At 43.0% G+C, this 24823-nt stretch overlaps 1 protein-coding gene across 1 annotated transcript in view; it reads right to left on the reverse strand.

Annotated features, from left to right (window-relative positions):
* LOC132395611 (spermatogenesis-associated protein 48) overlaps positions 1-24058 on the reverse strand; it is a 73374-nt gene extending 49316 nt beyond the window's left edge. Inside the window, exon 1 of the mRNA XM_059972471.1 lies at positions 16756-24058. Within this exon, the coding sequence (XP_059828454.1) occupies positions 16756-17170 (415 nt within the window). The 5' untranslated portion in view covers positions 17171-24058. The remainder of the gene's footprint in view (positions 1-16755) is intronic.
* Between the last annotated feature and the right edge of the window lie 765 nt (positions 24059-24823).

A 24823-nucleotide genomic window follows, 5' to 3' on the forward strand; every position in this document is an offset into this window, starting at 1 on the left:
ATTGGTTTTCCACCCTCCCCCCCCCACCTTCTTTATAGGGTCCCTGCCCTCTCTTTTAGTTCCGACGAAGGGTCTCGACCCAAAACGTTGACTGCTCATTTCAATGGATGCTGCCAGAACTGCTGAGTTCATCCAGCTTTTTTGTAGTCTTGATTTGACCACAGCATCTGCAGTGTACTTCGTGTAAACAATATTTGCTGACTCTCCTTTGTCTATTCTATCTACTAGTTCCTCAACAGATTTGTCAGACAAAATTTTCCATTAAGGAAGCCATGGTGAGCTCAGCTTATTTTATTGTGTAGCTCTAAGTAATCCAAAATCTCATTCTTAATAAGTGAGTCTAACATCTTGCCAACCACTGAAGTCAGGCTAACTGGCCTATACAATAAGTCCAGGTATGACCCACAGAAAGCTATTTTTAAGAATGAAGAAATAATTCCAATTGAAGTTAGAGACAGAATCTGATGCACATAAGCTCTGGCAGGTTAGCAGGCCATTACTTCCTATCAGTTACTGTTAGTTTTTTTAATGCAATTCACTGTACTGCTACTGCAGAACAAAAAAAAAATCACGTCATATGTCAGTGATATTAAACCTGATTCTGATTCTCTAATTTCCCGACTTCTTCCTCCCTCTCTTCTTACAGAGTGGAATAGCATTTGCAATTTTACAGACTTCCAGAACTATTCCAGAATCTAGAGATTCCTGAAAGTTCACCACTAATGCCTCTACAATCTCTTCAGGTAATTCCTTCAGAACCCTGGGGTGTAGTCCTTCTGGTTCAAGTGATCTTTCTACCATCAGAGCTTCCATTTTCCTAAGTACCTTGTCCAAGCAACTACACTCACTTCTACCCCGACACTCAAATTTCTGGCATGCTGCTGGTGTATTCTACAGTGGAGACTGTTGCAAAATACATATTCAGTTGATCTGCCATGTACCCATTATTACCACTCCAGCATCATTTACCAGCATTTCAATGTTCACTCTTGCTTCAATTTTACTCTTTAGATATCTGAAAAAAAACTTTTGGTATCCCCTTTTATACTATTAGCTAGCTTCACATTTCACCTTTTTGCTTTTTTTGTTGACTTTTGTTGGTTTTTAAAAGTTTCCCAATCCTTTAGTTTTCCTCTATTTTTGCTATACAGTCGGCCCTCCTTATTTGCAGGGGATTGGTTCCGAGGACCCCCGCGGATATCAAAAAACTCAGATGCTCAAGTCCCTTATTTAACCCGTCTCAGTGCGGTGGTCTTTAGGACCCAGCGGAACCCCGGACTTTATTTAACCTGTCTCAGTGCAGTGGACATTAGGACCCGACGGCGCAGCTCTGAATCCGCAGTGTTTCCGTTCACGAAAATGATCACGATTGAAAATAAGGTGGAAGCAATAAAGCGATCGGAAAGAAGTGAAATGCCATCGGTCATTGGAAAAGCGTTAGGCTACAGTCAGTCAACGATTGGAACAATTTTAATGAAGCATGTGAAAGGTCCTGCCCTGATGAAAGCTACAATTATTACTAAGCAACGCAGTGGTTTAATTATTTTAATACGTATGTTTAAGTGTTTTATATGCATAGAAAGGTAAAATATGTACTATATACTAGACTGTCACGAAATAATACTGGATGTACCTGCTCCAACTTCAAATCCGACTTAAAGACAGACCCAGGAATGGAACTCATTCATAACCCAGGGACTGCCTGTGCTTTTAAATAATTTCTAGATTACTTATAATACCTAATACAATGTAAGTGCTATGTAAATAGTTGTTATACTGTATTGTTTAGGTAATAATGACAAGAAAAAATAGTCTGTACATGCTCAAACAAGTGCTGGAGAGAGAACTTCCAGGTTGTCCTGATCTGTGGTTGGTTGAATCCGCGCATGTAGAATCCATGGATAAGGAGGGCCGAATGTATTTTACGTGCTCTTTTTTCCCTTTATGCTGTTTTTGACTACCTTTGTCAGCCACAGTTGCCTCATCCTCCCTTCAGAATGCTTCTTCCTCCTTGATATGAACCGATTCTGGAATTACTTCCAGAAACTCCAGCCATTGCTACCCTACCATCATCCCTGCTAGTGTCCCCTTCAAATCAACTTTGGTTCTGTAAATATCTTTACTCACCTGTAGTAAAAATACATCCAATTTTAGCTTCCCCCTCACAAACTATTATGATCACTCTTTCTAAGGGTTTCTTTACCTTTAGTTCACCTGGTTCATTACATAACATAGACAGTCAGATAATGAGGATGCACCATGCTCCACCCTCACTTTCATCCTCAGCATCGGTGCCCCAGGGCTGTGTGCTGTGCCCTTTGGTGTATTCTGTTCACACGAGTGCACGGTCAAACACCCAAGTAATCATGTTATCAAATTGGCCAATGACATGATAGTAATGGGGCTTATCACCAAACCAACTACAGAGACAGCCTACAGAGAGGAGGTGGAAGATCATGAGGCCTGGTGCAAGGCAAACAACATCTTCTCAATGTCAACAATGATAAAGGAGATGGTTATCAACTTCAAGAGAACTTGCACTACTCATATCTTTCTACATCAGTGGCACTGCAGTAGAAACTGTGAGCAGTTTCAAACTTCTGGGAGTGCACACCTTGCACAGCCTCTCATGGTTCCAGAACATATTCTAAACATATTCTCCCTTGTAATAGTAACTGTACTCAGTTCTCTTCGTTCACACACTACAACATCTGGCACACTGCCAGCGTCTTCCACAGTGAAGACTGATGCAAAATACTCACTTAGTTCATCTGTCATCTGCTTCTCTCGTTATTATTTCTCCGGCCTCATTTTCTATCAGTCCTATATCCAATCTCATGTCTCTTTTATTTTTTACATACTTGAAAAAACTTTTAGTATCAACTTTGATATTGTTTGCTAGCTTGCTTTCACATTTCATCTTTTCCCTTCTAATGATTCTTTTAGCTGCTCTCTGTAAGTTTTTGAAAGCTTCCCAATCCTCTATCTTCCTGCTAATTTTTGATTTGTTGTATGCCCTCTTTTGTTTTTACATTAGCTTTGACTTCCCTTGTCAGCTATGGTTGTACTATTTTGCCATTTCAGTATTTTTTTCATTTCTGGAGTATATCTGCCCGACACCTTTCTCATTTTTCCCAGAAGCACACGCATTGCTGCTCTGCTGACATTCCTACCAGCAGCTCCCTCCAATTTACTTTGGCCAACTCCTCTCTCATACCACTCTAATTTCCTTTACTCCACTGAAATACTGCTATGTCAGACTTTACTTCCTCCCTATCAAATTTCAAGTTGAACTCAATCATATTGTGATCACTGCCTCCTAAGGGTTCTTTTACTTTAAGCTCGCTAATCCCCTCATTACATTACATAACACCCAATCCAGTATAGCTGATCTCCTAGTAAGCTCAATGACAAACTGCTCTAAAAAGCCATCTTGCAGGCATTCAATAAACTCACTCTGCTGAAATTCATCACCAACCTGATTTTCCCTAATTGACGTGCACGTTAAAATCTTCTGTGACCATCAGAACATTGCCCTTTTGACTTGCCTTTTCTATTTCCTGTTGTAATCTGTGGTCCACATCCCAGCTACTGTTGGGTGGCCTGTATATAACTGCCAGTGTGTTACCCTTGCAGTTTCTTAACTCAACCCATATCTTCCAATCCTCTGTCACATCTTTCTACAGATTTGCTGCCATTCTTTACCAGCGGGGCCACACCACCTCCTCTGCCTGCCTTTCTATCCCTCCAATATAATATGTAACTTTGGGCATTCAGCTCCCAACTACAACCATCCTTCAGCCACAATTCAGTGATGGCCACACGTAATACCTGATGAACTGTAATAGTGCAACCAAATCATCCACCTCATTTCTTGTACTCCGTGCATTGAGATATAACACTTTGAGTATTGTATTTGCTACTCTTTTTGATTTTGCATCCCTAATCTACTGATACTCATTCTTCTGGCTGCAATTCTTTTCCTATCATCTGCATACCCTTCTTGGCAGCCTGAATGCACGTTATCTTTGCTCTTTTACCATCCATCCTATCCTGAGTGCCTTCATTCTTGTTCCCACTTCCCCCCTGCAAAATTACTTTAAACCCTCCCCAACAGCCTTAAACAAACCTGCTCGTGAGATTATTTCTTCCCCTCAGGTTCAGGTTGTAACCCCTCCCTTTTGTTCAGGTCATACCTCCGCCAGAAGTGATTCCAACGTTCCAAGAAGCTGAAGCCCTTCCACCTGCACCAGCTTCTCAGCCATGCATTTATCTACCAAGTCATCCCGTTTCTACCCTCCTTAGCATGTGGCAAGGTATCACTATCCTGGAGGTTCTGCTTCTCAGTTTTCTACCTAGCTCTCTAAATTCTCTCTTCAGGACCTCATTGCTTTTCCTTCATATGTCATTGGCACCAATATGTACCAAGACATCTGGTTGCTCGCCCTTCCTCTCTAAAATGCTGTGGACTTGATCCAAGATTGCCCTTAACTCTACCACCTGGGAGGCAACATACCATCTCGGTGTCCCATTCACATCCACAGAATCTCATGCCTGTTTTCTGACTATTAAGTCCCCTATCACTACTGCTCCCCTCTTCTCCCTCTTTCCCTTCTGCATCAGACCCATGCTCAGTTTCAATAACCTGGTCTCCGTGGCATTCCCCTAGGAGGCCATCCCCCACAACAGTTTCCAAAAATGTATATTTATTTTTTTGGGGAGTGGCCACAGAGGTTCTCTGTGCTAACTACCTATTCACATTTCCATTTCTCCTGACAGTCACTCAGCTAATAACCTCCTGCAACTTCGGGGTGACTGTAACTCTGATTGATTATCTCCTCTCTCCCGTACAAGGTCATCCAGCTGCTGCTCCAGATCCCTCACACTGTCTTCAAGCAACTGTAGTTGGAAGCACTTCACCCAGATGTAGATCCCTAGGAGACTTTGGGTCTCCCAGGACTCCAGCATTTGGCAGGAAGAACACACAACAGCCATTTACCAGACTAAGTTTTGCAAGTGAAAGTAAAAAAGGGAACTTTAACAGAAAATGCTTCTTTTGTGCCAAAGCCTGACACTCCTACTCTCACCACTACTCCCAACAATGCCTCCCCCCCAACTGGTCCCTTCCCTACTTTTATTTAATTCACTGTGTTCTGCTCCCACTGCTGACTGGGCCTCCAGAATGTCTGAATGCCCGGGAAGCTCTCCTTTTAAACAAGCGACCTGCGAAAAGCCTCATCACTGTGCTCTGCTCTCACCACTGATTGAACTCTGGAAGTCCAGCAGCAACAGTACACCATAAGATACAAAAGTTACTGCACGCTACAAAAATAAATAAACAGTGAAAAGGATGAATAACCAAGACAGTGTAAAGGAATCTTTAAAAATCTGATGATAGATGGGAAGAAGCCAAGCCTGAATCATTGGCCATGAGTCTTTAGGCTCCTAAACCACCTTACTGATGGGAGTAATACAAAAAGTCATGTTCCAGGTGGTGAGGGTCTTCAACATGGAAGCTGCCTTCTCTTGAAGATGTCCTCCAGAGCAGGGAGGGTTGTGCTCCTGATGGAAATGGCTGAATCTACAACCCACTGCAGCTTCTAAATACACTGTAGGGGCCTAATCTCGTAATCCTGTGATCTTTGTCTTGGAGGCCAACACTAGAACATCTTTCCAAAGAGTGAATCCTTGCTGGTGTGCATCCAATTGTGCCTCTAACTTCAAATGGAATTGTCTCTAATGGCCTTCCGGAGGTTGCCCCTGGACTACTTGCCGTGTTTTGGATCACTGCTGATCTTGAATGTCACAGATTTAATCCTCAGCGGACTGTTAATCCCCTTTTTATCCAAGGCATCTGGTTTGGGAAAACTAGGTATTTTCTTAGACATAAAGTAATCCACATCGGTCTTGAAATTGGTGATAGTGACAATGGCTCTGATGGCATTCAACCAACCAATTTTGTTTTGTGTGAGCAAACGATTACAGTTCTGAGTTGGACAAATGAGACCATGTTGTTGGAATAAAAGAAACGCAAAGGAGATGATCACACTGCTAAACATTTACTCTGCATACTTTCTTCAAGAGAGATACAGGCAAAAAACAGGTTAGCATATTTCTGCATTGGGGCAGTAATAGTACAGGGTTTCAGCAAACCTGTTAGTAACTGGGTCAACAGTATTCAAGATGTAGAATTCTTAAAATACTTTCAAGATAAAGATTTTAATCAATATGCAGCAAGTCTAATCATATGCAAAGGTCAGTCCTGAATTTAATTTTAAGGAATGGCACTAGTAATGTTGCAGAGATAACAAGAGAGGATTTTAAAGGGAATGTACGGATCTTGCAATTCAATGTGAGTAACCTACCAAACCTATTTAACTGTCTGATAGAGTTCACCATCACCAATCCATGAATTTCAAAATACAGTCAAACATAACACAGTTCCAGTTAGTATTAACCCCTATTCTAAACTTCTTCATTCACCAACACCTCCCAACCCAGGCTTTTGCCAAAATGACACAATGACTGAAAATTACAAAGAGAAGGAAGCAGCACCATGGAGGATTTGAAAGCAAGGAAGAGAATGTAATAATCCACTGTACTGCTTAACTTTAAGCCAATGTGGATCAGTTAGCAGAGGGATTTGGATGAACGGAACTGTACAAATGACAGCAAAAGCCCTTATATTATGCCTAATAAATCAAGGAAGGCTAGTGAAGAGTATTTCAGAATAAGCCAGTTAACTACATGTGGCAAGCCTTACATCAATGAGACATTATTGGAGCAAATTCTAAGGGATAGGGTTTATGTTAATTTGGGAGGACAAAAATTGATTAGATAGCATAAAGGGGAGACCCTGCCTCACTTATTTGATTGAGTTTCTGAAGAGGTAACTAAAGAGACTGATGAAGACAGAATGGTAGATGGGGGGGGGGGGAACTGGCGGGGATGACCACAGAAAAGAGGTGGCTGTGGTTTCTTGGAATAGTTCACAAGGTGCAGGATAGATAAGTCCTACAGAACTTGTTCTCAAATGGCAGGGGTAAGCAACTGTGGCTGACGAGGGGAGTTAAGAACTGCATAAAAGCCAAGGACAAGGGATAGAAGGTAGCAAAACTGAGTGGGAAGTTGGATGATTGGAAAGTTTTTAAAATTCAACAAAAAGGCAACTAAAAAAGCTATAAGGAAAAAGAAGAAATATGAGGTCCCGAAGGACTGATAAATTGCAAATGTCACTTCACTCTTTAAGGAAGGAAGGAAGACAAAAGAGAGGAAATTATAGGCCAGTTAGCCTAACCTCTGTCACTAGGAAAGTGTTGGGAGGCCATTATTAAGGACAAGGTTGTGGGATACTTGGAGATAAATGATAAAATAAGTCAAAGTCAGCACGGTTTCTGTAAAGGGAAATCTTGCCCCGACAAATCTGTTAGAATTCTTCGAGGAAGTAACAAGCAGGGTGGACACAGGAGAGGCAGTGGATATCATTTACTTAGATTTTCAGAAGGCATTTGATAAAGTGCCTCACACGAGGCTGCTTAATAAGATAAAATCCTATCGTATTACAGAGGATATACTGGTATGGATAGAGGAATGGTTGGTAGGCAGGAGGCAGCGAGAGGGAATAAAGGGGGCCTTTTCTGGTTGGCTGCAATGATTAGTGGTGTTCCTCAGGGGTCAGTATTGGGACCGCTACTTTTCACATTGTTTGGTAATGATTTAGATTGTGGAATTGATAACTTTGTGGCAAAGTTTGCAGATGATAATAGACAGGTGGAGGGATAGGTTATGCTGAGGAAGCAATGTGATTGCAGCAGGACTTAGACAAATTGGAAGAATGGGCAAAAAAGTAGCAGATGGAATGCAGTGCTGGGAAATGTACAGTAATGCATTTTGGTAAAAGGAACAATAGTGTGGACTATTATTTATATGGGGGAGAAGGCTCAAACATCAGAGGTGCAGAGGGACTTAGGAGTCCTCATGCAAGACTCCCAGAAGGTTTGTTCATAGGTTGACTCAGTGGTAAAGAAGGCAAATGCAATGTTAGCATTTATTTCAAGGGGAATAGAATATAAAAGCAAGGAGATAATGCTGACGGTTTAAAAGATACTAGACAGGCTGCACGGAGTACAGTCAACAGTTTTGGGCCCCTTAGATCAGAAAAAGTGTATTCATTGGAGAGACTCCAGAGGAGTTTCACGAGGATGATTCTGGGAATGAGGAAGTTAACATGTGAGGAGCATGACAGCTTTGGGCCTGTACTAACTGGAATTTAGAAGAACGTATGGAGATCTCACTGAAACCTATCAAACATTGAAAGGTCTAGATAATGTGGATGTTCCCTCTGGTTGGGGTGTCCAGAACTAAAGGGCACAGCCTCAAAATTGAGGGGCGCCCTTTTAGAACAGCAGTAAGGATGAATTTTTTTTTTTACCAGAAAGCAGTGAATCTGTGGAAAGCTCTGCCACAGACGGTGGTAGAGGTCAAGTCCATGGGTATATTTAAAGCAGAAGTTGATAGATTCCTGATTGGTCAGGGTAATGAAGGATATGGTGAGAGGGCACGTGTATTGGGTTGAATGGGATCCGGCATCAGCCATGATGAAATGGCAGAATGGACTCGATGGGCTGCATAGTCTAATTCTGTCTCTATGTCTTATGGACATGCTTGCCTTCAGCGGTCCTACATAGAATATAGGATATACAAGAGATGACACATTATGTTGCAATATAGAAAGCACTTAGAGCACTGCTTAACACTGTTTAGGCCCCATTCCCATATGTCGGTCCATGCCTCCTCAACTGCCACGATAAGGCCACACACACGTTAAGGGAGCAGCATCTCATTATGTCTGGGTAGCTTCCAACCCGACTGCATCAACATTGATTTCTATAATTTTTGGTTATTTCTACCCTCCCCCACACCTTCTTTCTTTCTCTATTCCACATTCTGGTTCTCCTTTTACCACTTCTTTTCTCAACTACCCATCTCTTCTGTCTAGTTCCTGTCCACCTCCACTTTCTTCCATGGTCCACTATCCTCTCCTATCAAATTCCTCCTTCTTCAGCCCTCACCTTTTCCATCTAGCGGCTCCTATGTTCTTATTTCATCACCCGGTTTCACCTAACACCTACTAGCTTATTATCTTCTCCTTCCTCCACCTCCTTGTTCTGGCCTCTCACCTTCCTTTCCAGTCCTGGCGAAGGGTCTCAGCTTGAAACATCTACGGTTTATTCCCCTCCATAGAAACGTTTTACTATTTAGGCCCCACAAGGAGCATTGTGTACAGTTCTGAAGTCACACTTAAGAAAAGATGCGATTGTGCTGAGAGTTTGGAGGAGAGATTTAATAGCATTCTGATTAGTTTTATTTTTTCATATATATATCAGGGTGTAATAAAATCCCTTGCTCACATGAAGCTCACAGAGAAAACAATATACGTGGTAATGATAAATACAACAAATACCGTTATGAATGCAAAAACAATAGAATAATGAAAAGATTGCAATACAAATTTATAGTAAAAACAAATGAAGTAACAATAATGGAATAACTAAGAAAGATAGAATTCATAGTACAAGAATGTGGCAGCACCACTGAGAAAGGAATGTGAAACAGTTAATTGGTTCAGAAGTCTAACAGCAATAAGGGAAAAAGCTATTCCAAGTTTGGGTATCCGGACTTTCAAGTTCTTGTACCTTCTTCGATCATATTTGATACGGCTGAGATTCAGTCACTGACAAACATCTTAACATAGGTATTCTTATTGTCCTAAAGTTAACTTCATGTCAGAGAAACCACAATGCAATTATCTACATTTAATTGTAACATATCTAGTGAGAAACTTGCTCAGGAGGAGTAGGCCAGAAGTTAGGAGAGAGAAAGGGGAAAGACATCCTTGACAATACAATTGGCCTTTCAGAAGCAATGCATTATACAGATGCACTAGCTGGAAAGAAGTAACGAGCCTGTGGTGGACTGGGCAGTGTTTACCACTCTTTGCAGGTTGCAACAGTTCAGGGCAGAGCTGTTGCCAGACCAAATTAAGGTAGAAACCCTCAGGAAACTTTCTATGGAGCATCTGCAGAAGTTCAACAGAATTCACATGGCCAAGCTGAATTTTCCCTGCATGTCTAAGAAAGTATATATGCACATGTGCCTTTCATTGCCACATCAGTCTGATGATACCAGATGAGGTTACTGATGGTATGGATGCCAAGAAACTTGAAACTGTTGACCATCACAATTGTAGCTCTGTTGACAGGGAGCTAGTCGTATTCTTCCCAAGTGCTCCTCACAACATAAAACCAACAAATAACTCTTAGGTCTTCTTAACCTCAAGGGCAAAATTGCTGCCATGACATCATGACACAAGGTTTGTGATCTCTTTCTTGTATTCTGTCTCATCATTCTTGATCCAGCCAATAACAATGGTATCATCCAAGTTGGTATCTGGTCACACAGTCGTAGATATAGAGGGAGCAGAGCAGGGAAATGAACACCAAAGTTGAGGATCAGGATGGATGAAAGGTTATGGCAAATTTTACTGAGATCTGCTGATCAGGAAGTCTACTGGGGACCCCAAGACCAAGGCCCAACAGTTTAGGGGTGATCGTATTTGGTACAGCTGAGAGCAGTCAATGACAAACAGCTTGACCCAGGTACTTTGTGAGAGTATGGGAACAATGATGAATGACAGGGCCAAGAGAACAGCTGCCAGGCTTGCACATGAAGATTCCTCCCAGTCTCCATGCCAGTCATTTCTAATTCATCACCTGAAGCCCATTTAAGCCCAGCTCTCACCCACATCTTGATCACTCATATGAACCAGCCATCTTCAACCAGTTGCTGCTCCTAATCTTCAGTTACCTTGCTGCCTTGCCATGTTAAGTACAAGTTCTCTCATGTTTAGTGTCCCCTCACCCAGTCATCCAATTCACTGCTGAATTGGGGACCCAGTGGCCAAACCACCAGCTTGCAACCTCAGTTGATTTCACCCCATAACCCATAGAGACAGGAAAAACTCTCAACTTCACCAAACTCTCATCAGAATACCACGAATTAGCCATTGCCTTCAGTAAAGGGGGAGCCAGCACCCTGCTGCCACACAGACCACAAGATCGACCTCCTCCCAGGCACCATCCCTCCCCAAGGTAGTCTGCTATTCCTCTCCCTTCCTTAGACCCATAAACGACTATATTGCCAATGTGTGGTAGGGCATGGCTTCATTCGACCATCCCACTCCCCAGCCAGTGTAGGATTCTTTGTCAAAAGATAAGATGGGGTGGAGGGTGGGGGGTTGTTTATCCTTGCATCGACTACCATGAACACAACAGGATCACCTTGAAGAACCATGCTATTCCCTTGATGGATAGCCCATTCGAAACACTCTTAGATCTTCAAAACTGGTCTTAAGAATGCATACAATCTGATCCGCATCTGCCAGAGGGACGAGTGAAAGACAGGGTTCATAACACCTACTAGTACTTGGTGATGCCTTTTGTACTTTCCAATGGTCCAGCCATTTTCCAAACATTCATTAATGAGATCCTCTGAGACAGTGTACACAGTTACATGTTTGTCCACCTCAACAATATCCTCATCTTCTCCAAGGACCCCCAAGACCACATCTGTCACATCCATTCTGTCCTTCAGTGTCTCCTTAAAAAAAAACTTTACTGCAAGTTAGAGAAATGCCAGTTCCACACCCCAGTATTTTCCTTCCTGGATTATGTCCTTTCACCTTAAGGCATAACCATGGACCCAAAGGAATTGTTCTCTATTGTTGAATGGTCCTGGCCATACTCTCTCAAACAACTACAGCGTTTCTTGGGCTTCTTCAACCTATACCACCATTTCATCAGAAACTACAGCCTCGCATCTCCCTCAAAGATCAAAGTTCAAAGTACACCTCTAGAGTCAAGGAAAGTGGAAGGTGGGCCAGCGTACACAGTTTGCTGGTTGATGGATTCACTTCATCATGGGCACGGTGTTCAGTACCTGGTCGGCTAGAAAGGGTACAGTCCAGATCTTCGGTGCTGACTAGTTACATCTTGGATCCAGAACTCATTTAGGAGTTCCACTGGAGCCATTCAGAACATCCTGGCCTATCGGGGGCTGGCCCTGGGATTAAGAGGGGATTGTCCTGTCTGTCCCACATGCAGGCTCTTCCCAGTCTGCATCCAGTTAATAGGACTCCCCTGCAGCCCATTTAATCCTAGCTCTCACCTACAGTCCTTGTTCACTGATACGAGCCAGCCAGTCTCAGTCAATTACTCCTAGCCTTCAGTTACCTTATTGCCTTGTCATGTTAAGTATCTCATGTTTTGTGGCCCCTCGTGGCTTGTTATTTTGCAGTTTATTATTAAAATCACTCACAGCTAAATTGTCTCCACTGCTCAGCGTTTGGGTCAAGCAACCTCTACATTTCCTGACAACAGCAGCATCTACTACTCATTTACTTGCAGCTGCTTTATACTCAAATAAATATGGTTTTAACGAACATGGAAACTTGAATTCATTAATTTAAACAACTGGCACCAGAGGAATAAGATTTTTTTTTTTGTTTACATTTACTGTACAAATCAGTACAGAATTCATTTAAACTCAAAATGAGACCTGGTGCAGGGGGGAGGGTTCTCCCTGCAGCTGAACACCAGGTTTCTCCCATGTGATTAACACATGATGGTGAATCATCATAGCCTCATTTGGCAGTCCTAATTTTTTAAATGCATGGCTTGCATCATCAACATCCAGTTGCTCAGTAACAAAGTCACTGAGTGGTGAAAGTTACATTAAAGATGACCACTCATGATTCACCACTGAAACTGGCAGCAAATTAACTTTATAGACAATAGAGAGTAGGTGCAGGAGTAAGCCATTCGGCCCTTCTAGCCAGCACCACCATTCACTGTGATCATGGCTGACCATATACAATCAGTATCCCGTTCCTGCCCTCTCCCCATATCCCTTGACCCCGCTATCTATAAGAGCTCTATCTAATTCTCTCTTGAATGCATCCAGAGACACTGCCTTCTGGGGCAGAGCATTCCACATATCCACCACTCTCTGGGTGAAAAAGTTTTTCTGCATCTCTGTTCTAAATGGCCTACCCCTTCTTCTTAAACTGTGGCCTCTAGTTCTGGACTCACCCATCAGCAGGAACATGTTTCCTGCCTCCAGCGTGTCCAATCCCTTAATAATCTTATATGTTTCAATCAGATCCCCTCTCATTCTTCTAAATTCCAGTGTATGCAAGCCCAGTCGCTCCAATGTTTCAACATATGTAACAACTTTCAGGACAATTAGAAAAACTAGTGCCTCATGGCCCAATTTTGTTTCCACTGACCTTTGGAAGTATCAATAAGGTACTTGGCAAGAGTCAGAGAAAGGCCTTGGGGGCAATATATAAAGGCACAACCTGACGCCTTGGTGACGTGATCTTTCAAACTTAAATCTAGTCTGACAGTGCAGTAATCCCAATACTTTGAACAAAATAATCTAAGACAAAATAATAGAAAATCAAAGGGAAAGAAAATCAGAAGGGAACAAACGAAGAGCAAAAAGTAATTCCACTGGTGAACAAATAAAATAAACATATTAATGACTTAAGTCACAATTAGAAGACCAAAGGAGTGATATTTAAATGGTATCAGAAACAGATTGATTATCACCGGCATGTGACATGAAATATGTAAACTTAGCAGCAGCAGTTCAATGCAATGCATAATAAGGGAGGGGGGGAGAGAGAGGGGGGGGGAGAGAGGGGGGGGGAGAGAGGGGGGGGGAGAGAGGGGGGGGGAGAGAGGGGGGGGGAGAGAGGGGGGGGGAGAGAGGGGGGGGGAGAGAGGGGGGGGAGAGAGGGGGGGGAGAGAGGGGGGGGGAGAGAGGGGGGGGAGAGAGGGGGGGAGAGAGAGGGGGGGAGAGAGAGGGGGGGAGAGAGAGGGGGGGAGAGAGAGGGGGGGAGAGAGAGGGGGGGAGAGAGAGGGGGGGAGAGAGAGGGGGGGAGAGAGAGGGGGGGAGAGAGAGGGGGGGAGAGAGAGGGGGGAGAGAGAGGGGGGGAGAGAGAGGGGGGGAGAGAGAGGGGGGGAGAGAGGGGGGGGGAGAGAGGGGGGGGGAGAGAGGGGGGGGAGAGAGGGGGGGGAGAGAGGGGGGGGAGAGAGGGGGGGGGAGAGAGGGGGGGGGAGAGAGGGGGGGAGAGAGGGGGGGGAGAGAGGGGGGGGGAGAGAGGGGGGGGAGAGAGGGGGGGAGAGAGAGGGGGGGAGAGAGAGGGGGGAGAGAGAGGGGGGAGAGAGAGGGGGGGAGAGAGAGGGGGGGAGAGAGAGGGGGGGAGAGAGAGGGGGGGAGAGAGAGGGGGGGAGAGAGAGGGGGGGAGAGAGAGGGGGGGAGAGAGAGGGGGGGAGAGAGAGGGGGGAGAGAGAGGGGGGAGAGAGAGGGGGGGAGAGAGAGGGGGGGAGAGAGGGGGGGAGAGAGAGGGGGGGAGAGAGAGGGGGGAGAGAGAGGGGGGGAGAGAGGGGAGAGAAAATCAAACAAGAATGGGTGGGCATCACCAATGGTTTTGCAATATGATAGCAACAGATTAGCACTGGAAAATTCTAGCCCACTGTCTCTAATTATAAATCCTAACCACAACACTAGAAAATTGAGTAGCTCCAACCACATTATCCTGAGTTACATTTCATCAGAAAGGCAACTGGACTAACCACTGGAGACCCCAAAATTGGTGCACAAGAGGGATGACATTTTGGATGCAGCTCTCAAGGGAATCTCAAACACTTCCATTTACAATTAAAACCTTCAGCCACCGACATTATAGAAAGTAACATTATTTCAGGTCTTTTAAAAGAACTAGTGATTTCAGGACTGGCAGATTCCAGACACACCATCCATGGAGTGATTGCAGTACTTGGAAGCTCAGGAGATGTCTCCATTGTTTCAGGAAATGTGACTGCTGGGAAGGACTGCAAGCAAAACTGAAGCAACAGGGCCTTAAGCTGCCCTCTCTCCTCCTCCCGTCCTCCTGGCTGATGAACAGTCTCTGAAAAATACAACTGAAGACCTCAAAGCAAGATGGCCATCCCAGGGATTGTTGTCTATTCTGCTTCACTGAGACATTGCTCACCTCCTGTAATCCAGACACAGCACTCCAAGCCGAGAGCTTCACGATATAGCTCACGGTCCAGGCAGTGGCATCAAGTAAATGTAGAGGTAGAGGCGGTGGCATTTGCTTCATGATTTATTCATCCTGATGCACAGGCTTTTCTGTCTCAGTCCTGCTACCCCAACCTGGAAAACCTGGCAGTCAAGTGCCATTCATTCTATCTGCTGAAGGAAATTCTCCATCATTCTGGTAGTGGTGATGCTCTATTCTTAGAAAATGTCACGCTGGCACTGCAGGAGCTGTGGGTGATCAATTTTCATGAGACACAGCACCCTGACACTTTTCCAGTCATTGCAGGAGGCTTCAACCGGGCTGGCTTGAAGAAGTATCTGATAAACTATCACCAACATGTCACATGCAGAACCAAAAGAGCCACAACACTATCACCATTACATCACCAAAACACTTACCATACCATCCTACCCTTTGACAAGTCCCATTACTTGACTGTACTTCTACTCCTGGCATATGGACAGAAACTGAGGGCCATGGCACCAGTCCTTGCACTGTACTGCTGCTGCAAAGCAACTATTTCTCACATCATAAGACAGTGATAATAAACCTGATTGATTTTCATATAAATATGAAGACTACAGAAGCAGGTGAGTTGTTAGGAATAAATAACCTTCTTCCTCATCAAATTCTTGAATTCCATATAAAGGACAAATCAAATACTACAATATTCTTATTACCTGGATGGGTTCAAAACTAATATTCAGTCAGCACAGTGCTACTTAATAAAGCTGTCCACGGGATAGATACATACAAAATGCTGGAGGAATTCAGCAGGTCAGGTAGCATCTAAGGAATGAATAAACAGTCTAGACATTTCCACTTCCAGTTTAAACATCCAGTTCCTAATGGGGAAGTATGTACTATCCAAAGGAAACAGTAAAGCTGGATTTTTTTAATATATCCACATAAAATATGTATTCCACTGTCCTGGATGTGGGCAATAGCTCCACAGAACCATCAAACTGTCAGTTACAGTTTCATGCTTCATTGTAATTTGTCACCTTTCCCTGCCCTATAACGTTCACCAGCCAAAATTCTGGGATTATGTACCAATATGGACTTCACAGTTTAAGTCAAAAGTCCCTACCATCTCTTGGATGCACAGTAAATGCTGGTCTATCACTTTCATTAACCAAAAATAACTTAAAACAAATATTCGAGGTTTTGTAGATCAAAGCTTCAGACAATGTTGAATTTGGGGTTGCCAGGATGCATAGGTTGCTGTAGGTCAAGAGGGACCAAATCCAGAGTCCAGAGATAGAAAACAGGGAACTGGCCACAAATAATCCCTCTAGCAACTAAGACCAACATTCAATTTGTCTTCTGGATAACCTGTTGCACTTGTAAACCAATATGTATTATTAAAACCTACAAATTATTAACCACCTCCAAAAACCCAGCACTCACTGAACCGTCTAGCCCCGAAATGTCCACTGTACACTATTCCATAGTTGCTGCCTAGCCTGTTGCGTTCCTACCGCATTTTGTGTGTTGCTCACGTTTCCTATAAACTTTACTCTGGACGCTATAAACTCAACAGGCAGCCAGTGAGGACGCGGACTCCACGGCGCTTTGAACTGTACCTCCCACTCTCGCTCGGATGGCTGCGGTCGGTACCGATTTCGAGTTCCAGCGGGCCTGTGCCGCTACGTCGTGTAGTAGAGGTCGCATGCTGGCGTGAATAGCGGTGCGAGCCCGGCAGTCGCCGCCCGGTGCCGTGTTGAAAGAGGCGCCAAGGAGCCGGGGGCTGCCTGTCGCCGCGCTCCAGCCCACGCTCTTGAAGCCCGAAATGGGGTCGAGCAGTGGCACATCTTTCCGGTGAGGAGCCAGCGGATACAAGTCTTCAGGCGGTGCTGCATGAGGGGTCCACTTGGCGAAGGCGACGTTGTTCTGGTCCTGGAAGCTGGTAAAAAAGTGTCGGTCCTCGGGTCCCTTCACGAAGGGGATCACAGTCTGGCCCGTTTGTGCCGGCCGCGCTAGACTGACGGCGGCCGTCATTGCCGCTCGCAGCGTTTCCCTAATGTGTTATTTCCTCAGACTTCCCGAAATGAACCCTCCTGTTCGCAGTTCTTGATGCCAGCGGGTCCCGGGCAGTTTTCTCCTCCTCACTCCCTTGGTCAGACGCTGTTGTGCCGCCTGGGAGCGGAGCGCCCTGTCCAGTTGCTGCTTGGCAACCGCGGCCATAAAGGAACATCCACCACGCCGGGCCAGCGTCTCCGGGGCAACCGGTCCTCGCCTGGCGCTGGGCTCCACGATGCCCTGCCCAGACACAACTCGGACACTAAAACCTACGAAATATGGCAGAGCTATCTCAGACACCCTTCTCCCTAACAATTCTCACATTCCTTAATTCCTCAATGGCTAGAAATCTACCCCTGTCCAGTTTGAATTCATTCGGTGGTGAGTGAGCTTCTAAGGTCCTTTAAAGTAGATTTCAGATAAGCCACTCCCAAAGAACAAATCGTTCTTCATCTCAGAATAAGGTAGCCTAACTGTTAATTTGAATCTGGCCCTTAGTTCCAGTTCCAATCTCGTCACAATTGATCAACAGATCTATAATGAAGAGAGATTGAATAGGTTGGTCTCTCTTCATTAGATTTTAGAATTGCAGGTGTCATAACTGGCATACAAAAGTTCTGTTCACATACTGCACTTGTGATTCTAAAATCTAGTGAATAGAAGCCAACCTTTTCAGTTTCTTCATAATAGATCTATTGATTCAGCAATCAGTAGTGAATTGTTTCTTACAATCTAGAGTTTTATTTAAAAAAATCTTGTAATATACCAAAGCAAGTTACTTTTGTACTCAAATACTCTTAGTAATAAACACCAACATACTAATTGCATTCAATATTACCTGCTGCATCTGCATTTACTTCTGGGTCCTTTTGACACTTCCCAATTGCTCTCTATTTAAAATATATTCAATATTTGACAAAATGGATAACTTTTTTCCACATTGTACTTCATCTGCATGTTGTTGTCCACTTATTTAACTTGAATCTGTTTGCCTTCTCAGCAGTATTCATATTCTCAGATCTGCATAATCAGCAAACAAGAAAATATATTTGGTCCCCTCAACTAGATTGCTATTACACCAGTAACACAGGAAATTCTGCAAATATTGGAAACCTAAAGCAACATACACAAAATGCTGGAGGAACTCAGCAGGTCAGGCTGCATTCATATACCAATTTTAACTACTATGGTTTGGTAACCGAAGAAAGACCTATTGACATAAACAAGGATTAGGAGTCAAAAAGCATCTGATCCTTTGAGGCTGTTTTGCTACTTGTCAAGATTTAGCTGATCTTCCAACTAGGAGTCAAGTTCCTACACTATTTTTGTATCTCCTGATTACCATAATTAGAAATGAATTGATCTCTTTTTTTGAAAACAAAGGGTAGAAATAATCACTCAATCTATTAACCAATTCTCAGTCCATACCAGTATGTTCTCCTTTGTGGCGTATGCTCTGATCTTATTTCCTGAAAGGTCAGAATGTGGTGGTGAATAAAGGAGAAAGGCAACCAGAAGCTTATGTGTTTTGCAATTCCTAAGCTATGCCTGGTTTCCTCATTGTAGGGCAGGCCACATTTTGCCACTATAATAAACCATCCCATTACCACTCTAAATTTTTCAACCTGTGACAAACTTCAGTGTTGTGACAAGGCACAACACAAACGGATAAAACCATATCTTCTGCCTGAGCACAATGCAGCCTTCAGGACTCCTCCAACCTTTAGATAACTCCCACTTTTGGTGTGTATCAGAAGAGGCCATTTCAATCTGTCATCATTTTAGCTAAGTTTTTTTTTTGCCTTTTTTGTGTAATCGGGTTTCCCAGCAAGTCCCACAGCCTTGCCATCAACAATAATGTTACACAGCCAAAGAAACTTAATCTCAACTCCCACATTAGGTCATCTGATCTCATGCTCCAGACATACTCCCTTTACTCCTTACAATTCCCCTCCCATCTTCTTTGCCATCTAATGTTTCTCTCTTTCCCCATTATGAAATTCTGGACCTGAAATATTAGCTGCTTTCACAGATGCTGCCTAACCTGCTAAATATTTCTATCTTTTCTGTTTTTCTTTCATGTTTAAAGCATCAGCATTGTTAATTTTTTATTCACCAACTTCCTGAGTGGGATTGTATCAAAACCCACCTGAAAAGCTAAATGCACCACGTCTATTAGTTCTCCTGTTATCAAGTCTATTTGATACATTAATACAATAAATGCAAAATTAGTCATACACAATTTCCCTTTCATAAATCTATGTTAATTGTGCTCATACTTGTTTACACCATAATATACAGGAAGAGCAGGAAGGTTAGGATATAACTACACAAAACATCAGTTAGGTTCCAGCTGGAGTACTGTGTTTTATTTGCAACAATATAGAAAGGATATAAATGCATTGAGAGAATGCAGAGGAGATGTTGCCCAGGGTATTGTGTTTCAGCTATGGGAGATCATGTTGAATGTGTTGTTTTATTTTGGAGCAGGCTAGTTTGCACAGGGAACTGAATAAAGTTTACAGGTAATGGGTGAGAGAAAGAAAATTCTTCCCCTTAACAGAGTTGTCTTTTACTAGAGGACGCAGTTTACATTAGTGGCAGGAGATTTATAGAAAATCTAAGGAACATTTTTTTCGTTCAGAGGTTGTTTTAAATCTGGAATGCACTATCTGAGGGAGAGCAGGAGGTAGATACTCTCATAATATTAAAGAGTATTTCGACTAACATTTGAAACAATATGTTGTATTAGGATAGGGGCTGAGTATGGACTATTTCTGTGCTATTTGACTCCATAATTATTATTTTACAATAGATCTAGCAGTTTTCTCATTCTTAATCTTAGCCACTGGAGGGAGTATGCATCTGGATTTGAATTTAAATTTGACTTTTCATATTTTCTTGTACTCAAACACAATTTGCTGTTTTTCTCTGTCACTGCTGCTGCAAATAAACTTGCTTATTTCATCTTTAACTTCCACATTTGGCTCTATTTCTCTCCTTCATTGTCCTCTCAGGTTCTCAAACTCTAATGAACAGTGAATCAGAATTAGAATCAGGTTTATTATCACCAGCATGTGTCGTGTAATTTGTTACCTTAACAGCAGCAGTTCAATGCAATACATAATCTAGCAGAGAAAAATCAAATAAATAAAATAAAAGTAATAATAATAAATAAACAAGTACATTAATTATGTATATTGAATATATTTTTTTTAAATGTGCAAAACAGAAATACTGTATATTTTTAAAAAGTGAGGTAGTGTCAAAAGATTCAATGTTCATTGAGGAATCAGATGGTGGAGAGGAAGAAGCTGTTCCTGAATTTCTGAGTATGAGCCTTCAGGCTTCTGTACCTCCTACCTGATGGTAACAGTGAGAAAAGGGCATCCCCTGGGTGCTGGAAGTCCTTAATAATGGATGCTGCCTTTCTGAGACACCGCTCCTTGAAGATGTCCTGGGTCCTTTGTAGGCAAGTACCCAAGATGGAGCTGACTAGATTTACATCCTTATGTGACTTCTTTTGGTCCTGTGCAGTAGCCCCTCCATAGCAGACAGTGATGCAGCCTGTCAAAATGCTCTCCATGGTACAACTATAGAAGTTTTTGAGTGTATTTGTTGACATGCCAAATCTCTTCAAACTCCTAGTAAAGTATAGCCACTGTCTTGCCTTCTTTATTACCACATCGATATGTTGGGACCAGGTTAGATCCTCAGTGATCTTGACACCCAGGAACTTGAAACTGCTCACTCTTTCCACTTCTGATTCCCCCTATGAGGATTGGTTTGTATTCCTTTGTCTTACCCTTCGTGAAGTCCAGAATCAGCTCTTTTGTCTTACTGATGTTGAGTGCCAGGTTGTTGCTGTGGCACCACTCCACTAGTTGGTATATTTCACTCCTGTATGCCCTCTCGTCACCACCTGAGATTCAATGGTTGTATTATTATGAAGGTAACACAGCTCTGAGGGGCCAAAGGAGCGGGAGCAGCCCCCTCCTTCCGGAGAATCGCAAGATCGCTATTAATTCGGGTCTCGGAAGTGAGAGACAATGCAACGGTTCTGACCATTGTTCTTAGAGGCACCTGTGTGTCCCTACTACGTGACAGCAACCATGGACATGAACACCCTTGGGCAAAGAGGGGGTGGAGATTGCATCCCCCTACTTTGATGGACAGCTACAACTCTGCAAGTAAAGATAAAAGCGGACTGCAGGAGGCAGTACCCTAGCGATGCACCAGAAGAACTTGCTCGCTCAGCAATCCCGTGAGAGCTGGAAGCCACTCAACACCATGTGTGCTCCTAGCTCCTTTGCCTGGGGAGTGGGTGGCTGATACTACCGAGAAGGACTTCGAACTAACAACGGGGAGACCAAGGCTCCCCTGATTTTTAATGGAGTGGCTTCATAAAGACCCGGCCATTTTTCTTTTCGTTTACACTGATCCCTCTAAAACACGTGAGACCCAACGATTCCTCGAAAGGCTGAAGTCTGCAGACTTCTGAATGACTTTTTATATTTCTAACGGACAAAAATATTATCCCCTAGACAACAGCCGAGATTACTTCTTAATGACGATTATGACTATACCCGCGCTTTAGATTGAGTGTTGGTGATGTGCATTATCTGAATGTTTGCATTAACCTTACTTTTGTGCCCCTTTATAAATAAAAATGTTTGAAAATAGGGACATTAGACTTCAATGGACCTCTCTATCTTTGCTGGTAAGTCCTTCAGTTACGGGAGACGTAACAGTATCATCAGCAAAGTTATAGATAATATTTGAGCTATGCCTAGCCACACAGTCATGTTTCTATAGAGAGTAGAGCAGTGGGTTAAGCACAGACCTCTGAGGTGTGCCACTGTTGATCATCAGCAAACATTGATGTTGAAGAATAAGTGTAAGGTTAACATTATGGGAAGAGCTATTTTTGCAGTTGCAACAAGTTACGAATCACAGAGGTAAACAGCAAAAAAACGTTGGGAATTCATCACAGCCTTCCCAACAATGACTTCTCCTATCCATATTATTGTTTCGCTGGATGTGGTTGATCAAAATGGCTACTTCTAAAAGTCATCAGCCAGTAAACAGTGGATCTGTGCAAGGTGGAACAGCAGTTACAAATAGCTAATTGGCAGCAGCATGATTCATTGCAAATTATATGAGTATGGATTCCAATGATAACTTAAATGTCTGCTTTGTCCTTCAAAGAATAATAGTTTCAGTAGACATTAGTGCTTCTTTGAGAAATCCTATTAAGTTGGCTCTGAAAATGCAAATGCATTTTTCTACGCCAAGATAACACTTGGTAATGATTGTTGATCTCCATTTAAGAATAATCTGTCATCAAAGAGTTGTAAGGACCTAAACAGATATGTTGTAATGTGATAATTTCCTTGAATATCAAATACCTTTGTACACTAATTCATTAAACCAGATGGTCATAATGGTGTTTGACAAAAAGTTTTGTAGCAATAGACTGATTTTCTTTTCCAATACATTCAGTCTCAGGCCTCCCCGCATAGTAATCATTTCCCTCTATTTTCAAAAGCGTCTGACAGCTCAATTCCTGATTTAACATGTGAGCTGAAGTCTTTTTGATATAACACTTCGGGTTCAGAACCACAGTAGAGGTCTTCCTGAACATGTTTGACAGAAGCTAAAGGTACCTGGGGATCTTGCCTTCGCTAAGAAAGATGTAAAAGATCAAAGTGTCCTTTATCATTTCTCTGTTCTTCTCATCTCTCTATCTTCAAAGGACTCTGTAGGTTAAAGTTCAGATCAAGCAGAATTTCAAGTATTGATTTGAATCAGTTCAATTGAGTAGGAGTCTCTTTTGAGACCTACATAACACTGAAAAATTATTATTTAAAATGGCAAAGAAAATGTAAACTCTGTAAATGTTTAGTAGATTATTAGGACTGAAGAAAAGGAAATAAAAATAAGGAACATGATGTTCATGCAAGTTTTCAGTTTGACAATAAGTGCTGGCAAGAACAATTTAGGATAATTGCCCTGGTTCTGTTTTTACTTTTTATTTAATGTTGCTCTACAATCAAAGTATTCAGTACAGCAAAGTGGCTTTGTTTTCATTTTGCTTGAAGTTCTTATGAACCTGGATGAAACTGAACCTGTTAGGTACAACGTGTCTGGATCAAATCTTTAGATGTTGTTCTGCTCCTATGTGGTCTTTTGGCTTTAAGTATATACTGGTTGCCAATGTTTTCCTGAAGTAGAATCAGGAAAGTCCAATGGGGGAAAAGAAGAGTTAGATATGAGGATGATACTTTAATTAGGATAACTTTTCTGTCCCTGGGGTAGGTTTTCAAGAAAAAAATAGTTTTTACAAACACAAGTACTGTCGTTTTAAAAGTTAGGTAATTGTAACTCTAAACTTTTTCCAGTATGTTTCATAAATAACAATTTCTTAATTTTGAAGCGAGATAAAAACTTGAATGTGCCAGAATTTCACTATTCTGGACTTGTCCCCTACCCAGATTCTGTAACTTTGTTGTCAAATAAAGTAATAGTAAGTATTAAATTCATGAAACTTTTAGTTTCTATTTTCTCACAAGAACTTTTAAAACAGATGTAAAATTCATATGGGTTTTTTTGAAACAATTTCTGCTTTGTTATGACAAAGAACCGTTGTCCCCAACACTTTGTCATTACCAACACACAATGCATTTTAGAGACCAATCAAGTATTTTTGAACATCTGCTTATGTGGTTGTGGTGAACTACATATACCTGTCTGGACACGCCCCCTGCTGACTGCTTCTGTGACTCCTCCCACAGACCCCGGTATAAAGGCGATTGAGGCCTGAGCCCGGCCTCTCAGTCTCCAGGATGTAGTATGGTGGTCAACCACTGCTTGTTCTGTCTTCCAGTCAATAAAAGCCAATATCTCACCTTTACGTCTGAGAGAGTTATTGATGGTGCATCAGTCTTCGCCACATACCCCACTACTGACCACACACACACACGGACACACACATCCCATCCAGAACCAGGCCGACAGCTGCGCTACCGACATCACTTGCAGCCTCTCCACCCTCAAGATCCCTCCCCCACCGCTGTTCGCCAACCTGACCCCCGACTGTAAACCTGTGACAACTAAAAGCAGGAGGTACAGCGCGGGGGACAGAGCCTTCATTCAGTCAGAGGTGCAGCGGCTGCTCAGGGAGGGGATCATTGAGCCAAGCACAAGCCCTTGGAGGTCCCAGGTGGTTGTTGTTCGGACTGGGCAGAAAATTAGGATGGTCGTGGACTATAGTCAAACCATCAATAGGTTCATGCAGCTTGATGCGTACCCCCTACCCCGCATCGCGGATATGGTCAACCAGATAGCTCAGTACAAGGTGTACTTGACAATAGATCTGAAATCCGCTTATCACCAGCTCTCCATCCGCCCAGAGGACTGCCCCTACATCGCCTTCGAGGCCGGCAGCAGACTCTATTACTTCCTGCATGTCCCATTTGGTGTCACAAATGGTGTCTCGGTCTTCCAGAGGGAAATGGACCGGATGGTGGACCAGTGCCAACTGAAGGCCACATTTCCCTATCTGGATAGCATCACCATCTGTGGTCATGACTGGCCGGATCACAATGCCAACCTCCAACGATTTTTCCAAGT

This window comes from Hypanus sabinus, chromosome 6 (assembly GCF_030144855.1).
Source record: "Hypanus sabinus isolate sHypSab1 chromosome 6, sHypSab1.hap1, whole genome shotgun sequence".
Lineage (NCBI taxonomy): Eukaryota > Metazoa > Chordata > Chondrichthyes > Myliobatiformes > Dasyatidae > Hypanus > Hypanus sabinus.